The sequence below is a fragment of the Oryzias melastigma genome, linkage group LG9 (genome assembly GCF_002922805.2).
Source record: "Oryzias melastigma strain HK-1 linkage group LG9, ASM292280v2, whole genome shotgun sequence".
NCBI lineage: Eukaryota > Metazoa > Chordata > Actinopteri > Beloniformes > Adrianichthyidae > Oryzias > Oryzias melastigma.
In genome coordinates, this window is record NC_050520.1 from 11888 (window position 1) to 17673 (window position 5786).

The window sequence follows — 5786 nt, forward strand, 5'->3', positions numbered from 1 at the left end:
GCAGATTCACAACAAGCACGAAGAATTTCAGATATTTGTCAGACGGGAAAGAGGAGCAGCTCGGCATCAGGAGGAGGTTCCACCGTCAGCTCCTCACTAATTATCTCCACGTCAGAGACGGTAAGACCTCACCGGGGTCACCGGGGTCACCGAGGTCATCGGGTCAGAATTCTGGACCAGACCAGGCGGGAAACATGGACTTGATCTGCTGCAGAGTCTCAGCATCAAGCAGGAAAACTATCAAAGCTCCCACGCTGGTTTTCCTGACGGGAACACAAACTCCTCCCCCGGTGAGCGGGGGGGTAAGTGTTTTCTCTCACATCTGGCATCTCGAAAATGAAGATTTTAGAGCCGCAGCTCCGAACGAGAGCAAGAACCGCCTGAAGACCTCTACCAGCAACTGACGTACACAACACACAAAACACACACAACACACACATTACACAAAACACACACAATACACACAATACACACAAACACACAATACACACAACACACACAATACACACAATACACACAATACACACAAACACAAAACACACACAACACACACAAAACACACACAACACACACAATACACACAATACACACAAACACACAATACACACAACACACGATACACACAATACACAACACACACAACACACAATACACACAATACACACAATACACACACAACACACACAATACACACAACACACGATACACACAATACACACAACACACGATACACACAATACACAACACACACAACACACAATACACACAATACACACAATACACACACAACACACACAATACACACAACACACGATACACACAATACACACAACACACGATACACACAATACACAACACACACAACACACAATACACACAATACACACAACACACACAATACACACAATACACACAACACACAACACACACTATACAATACACACAATGCACACAAAACACACAATACACACAATACACACAACACACACAATATACACAACACACACAACACACAAAACACACAACACACAATACACACAATACAATACACACAATACACACAATACAGACAACACACAATACACACAATACAATACACACAATACACACAATACACACAACACACACAATACACACAATACACACAATACAGACACAACACATACAATACACACACACAAATATACACACATATGCACGTAGATCCAAACAAACAAATGCATATGAATATAGACACACACATGCACACGCACACGTGCACTCACATGCACATATTCTCCCTCACACATACATCTACATAGAGAATGTTTCAGTTCAAACTTCTTCTGACTTGTTTTTTTTTTGAGAGGTGAAAGTTTTCATCTGAGAAACCGAAACAGATTCATTCAAACAAACGTTTGCAGGAGGAAAAGCATCGAATGACGCAACTGAACACCTGAAATGTCTGTGAGTGGAGAACTTCTCTGAAATGCAAAACGTAAGAATCGAAATCTGGAGGAAGAGTTGAAGCAGAAGCCAGAAACGTCTCAGACTTTTGAAACGAGACAAACATCTGAACCTCTAAGCTTCCTGAACGAACTCCACAGCAACCAAAACATCCCAAACAAACAGGATATAAGTGAGTCACGTGAAGCTAATTTATAGGTAAATCCTGAAGTTTGGGAGGTAAAAGTCATGATGAAAAAATCATAATCTAAGGATAAAGTCGTTTGGTAAACATTCATCTGAAATGCTCACCTCTAAAGACAGTCCTGATCTGACCTAATCTGACCTAATCTGACCTAATCTGAGCTGCAGGTGCAAGTTTTGTTTCAGCTGCAGGTTTTGTTTCAGCTGCAGGTTTTTTTCAGCTGCACATTTTGTTTCAGCTGCAGGTTTTGTTTCAGCCGCAGGTTTTATTTCAGCTGCAGGTTTTTTTCAGCTGCAGGTTTTATTTAAGCTGCAGGTTTTGTTTCAGCTGCAGGTTTTTTTCAGCTGCAGGTTTTATTTAAGCTGCAGGTTTTGTTTCAGCTGCAGTTTTTTTTTCAGCTGCAGGTTTTATTGCAGCTGCAGGTTTTGTTTCAGCTGCAGGTTTTGTTTCAGCTGCACGTTTTGTTTCAGCTGCAGGTTTTGTTTCAGCCGCAGGTTTTATTTCAGCTGCAGGTTTTGTTTCAGCTGCAGGTTTTATTTCAGCTGCAGGTTTTATTTCAGATGCAGGTTTTGTTTCAACCGCAGGTTTTGCTTCAGCTGCAGGTTTTTTTTCAGCTGCAGGTTTTATTTCAGCTGCAGGTTTTGTTTCAGCTGCAGGTTTTGTTTCAGCTGCAGGTTTTGTTTCAGCCGCAGGTTTTGCTTCAGCTGCAGGTTTTGTTTCAGCTGCAGGTTTTTTTTCAGCTGCACGTGTAACCCCTTGTGTCTGAAGGATTGTTAAAACACACCAACACTTCTGAAGGTACCGGATCGAACCGCTCAGACGTGCTGCTCTGTTTCCACCATGATGTGAAGTGGAGGAGGACCTTCAGGGCCACCGTACAAATATATTTCAATAGAAAAACTCACTAATAATGTTTAGAATTTGAAGATTTTTAAGTTTGAAAACTTTGACTGAGAATAAAAATAGAAAGAACTTGGAGAAATTGGTTTTGATTTTGAATAAAAAGTCAGGATGTGAAGAATATTCTGAAAAGTCAAATAAAGTCTGAATCCTATAGAAGTCATTTGTTAATCTGGGATTTACAGGATTGAAATGAAAGCTTGAACACTTTAAAGCTTGAAAGTTTCCTGTCCATCAGCCGGGCCGGCCGCTCCGGTTCAGACCAGGATTCCGGAGACTCTGACCGTCTGTCTGGACCCGACGCGGTTTCAGGTTTGATGTTCGGTCGGCCTCCAAAGGGACTCTGCACATTTAGCAGCTCCTTGCTACCTGAGGTTTCTCAGGTCCGTAGATCTGCTGGATAAACCTGTCACTGCTCCGTTTGTCTGAGCCCGCCCCCACGCCCCCGTCTGTCTAAGGTGACCCCCCCGATCTGGGTGATCTCCACGGATTCCTCACAACCAATAGAAGTCTGTTCCTGAAGTCATGTGATCAACGACAGGAAGGAACGTTTCTCAGCACGCCAGATTCCCCCAGCGTCTGGTTAACAGAAACCACCATAAATACATGAAACATGAATGATTTTATTTATAAAAACATTTTAATGGTTTGATCAATTCTAATGTTTTTATTCATTTGGAGAATTCTGTCTTTTGCTGTTATTTTACTAAATATATTTTACTCCTAAAAGGTTCCTGGTCGTGAGAAAAACATCGATTTCTGGTTTTAGAAACAAAAGTTTTTTAAAACTTCTGACATTAAAATTCCTTTAGGAATCAAGGAGGAGTCAGCAGTTTGGAGATGAAAGTTTTACTTTGGTTTGAAAAGTGGAAAGCAGCACCTTCATCATCATCATCACCAGCCGCTCAGGTGCAGTTTTGTCTCCGCCCTCTTCAGGTGTGGGATCAAACTCTTCTCATCAGGAACCAGCAGGTGCAGAAACGACACGCCTCTCAGAAACATGACATCTTTGTCTGGAACATTGACTGTAAACAGGTACTGGACTAAGTGGCCCCGCCCCCCTGGTGTTTTTCTTTATTGCAAGATATTTAAGTTATAAACCGACCAATCAGATGCCTCAATAAAAGTAGGCGGAGCCTGCTGGCCCCCACGTTCAAAATGATTGACGGATTCTCCTGAGTAGCTTTCAGAGGAAGGGGTGTGGCTTTCCAACAAGCTCACTCCTGATTGGTGACGGCGGTGTTCACAGACACGTGACTCAGATCACTGTCGACTGGCTCCAACATGGCGGCGTCTGTATCACAGAGAAATGGCGATTGAATCGGCTTCATTTGGCTGCATTTGCTCTGTCCATGTCTATATACAGTCAATGGTTTAGACTCTCGGCTTCAAACCATCAACCTAAAGTTTATTGATCAAATCCTAACTCAGTCAGGAATAAATGACCCAGCTTTAGCTGAAGCGTGGCAGCAGAAGCTGAAACAGGATCTGATCTGCGGTGAGGGTTCCTGGATGGATGGAAGCTCAGTTTTCCAGGAGGAACACGGAGGAACTCAAACGTCCCACAAAGCCGAGAGAACACAAACACAGCAGGAATCCAAACGGCCCTGAAGGCGTCAGACCGGACCTGCTGAGTCCTCCTCAGAGCCGTCTGATGTCCACGGTAACGGTTTACCGGAGAATTCCACAGATCAGCTCAAACTGGGGGGTGGGGGGACATCAAAGTCATGACAAACTTTTTTTGATTTCACATTTGCTGCAGAGCTGTGGGCGGAGCCTGATCAGGCCACTTCAGAGGGCCAATAGGAGCAGAGTTTGCTTCCAAAGATCTGGAAGCTTCACGGCAGGAAAATGATGAGCGTGCACGGAGCCGCTCACGTGCACGCTCATCATCTGAAGACTTTTTCTGAAGTTTGGTCTGAAGCTCCGGACAGCTCGGCGCCGCGTCGGCAGGTTTCAGAGCAAACGGTCGGGGGGGCCGTCCTCTCGCCGTCTGTCAGGAGGTCAGACCAGACGTGAAGAGCATCAGGACGATGATCCAGTCTGGATCTCATGCACCACATGGGGGGTCACAGTTTCATGCCCCCCATTGGTCAGTGGGGGGGTCTCATCCACGCTGCGAACCTGGCAGAAGACTGGACGGCGTGACGTCAGTCGTTCATTCTAGACTCATGTCTTCACGGCTGCGTTCGTCAACACGACCGGAATGGAGCCATGAGGTGCCCCCCCCCGACCCTGCGGGGAGTCACCCCCCCACGACCCTGCGGAGCGTCCCACCCCTACCCCCGAACCTGCGGGGCAACCCCCCCCTCCGACCCTGCGGGGCGTCCTACCTCGGACCTGGAAGTCCACCAACACCTGGGGGGCGGCGCGCAGCAAGGCCGACCGGCGGTAGACCACGTGGACCCGGCCCTGGTCCTCCAGCTCCTGAGTGTCCTTCTCCAGCGGCTCGATGAAGTACTCGTCAGAATCTGTGCGGATCATGCCGGCCTGCAGAACAAAACCGGGTCAGAACCTGGAAAATGAAGGAGTTCAGGGCTGAGATTACAGTCCAGCAGCTGATGTCCTATAGTAGACAGAACATTGAGTCACAATCAGAGTAGAGGTTTTTAGGAATAGAGGGGTAAAAGAGCCACAATAGAGGGGTAAAAGAACCACAATAGAGGGGTAAAGGAGGAACAATAGAGGGGTAAAAGAGGAACAATAGAGGAGTAAAAGAGGAACAATAGAGGGGTAAAAGAGCCAAAATAGAGGGGTAAAAGAGCCAAAATAGAGGGGTAAAAGAGGAACAATAGAGGGGTAAAAGAGCCACAATAGAGGGGTAAAAGAGGAACAATAGAGGGGTAAAAGAAGAACAATAGAGGGGTAAAAGAGGAACAATAGAGGGGTAAAAGAGGAACAATGGAGGGGTAAAAGAGGAACAATGGAGGGGTAAAAGAGGAACAATAGAGGGGTAAAAGAGCCACAATGGAGGAGTAAAAGAGGAACAATAGAGGGGTAAAAGAGGAACAATAGAGGGGTAAAAGAGGAACAATAGAGGGGTAAAGGAGCAACAATAGAGGAGTAAAAGAGGAACAATAGAGGGGTAAAAGAGGAACAATAGAGGGGTAAAAGAGGAACAATAGAGGGGTAAAAGAGGAACAATAAGAGTAAAAGAAATTCTGCTGTGAATTTGTCCTGTTTGAACTCAAACAGAAAACTTCTTCTCCAACAATGTCACATCAGAAATGTGAATCAAATGTAGGCCAGCACCGAT

General features: G+C 45.4%; 1 protein-coding gene across 1 annotated transcript in view; it reads right to left on the reverse strand.

Moving 5' to 3' along the window:
- The window catches only part of LOC112142087 (A disintegrin and metalloproteinase with thrombospondin motifs 3), a gene marked incomplete at its 3' end in the record, with an annotated part of 46962 nt that overhangs the window by 11541 nt on the left and 29635 nt on the right, over positions 1–5786 (reverse strand). Inside the window, exon 4 of the mRNA XM_024265342.2 lies at positions 4864–5020. Within this exon, the coding sequence (XP_024121110.1) occupies positions 4864–5020 (157 nt within the window). The remainder of the gene's footprint in view (positions 1–4863; positions 5021–5786) is intronic.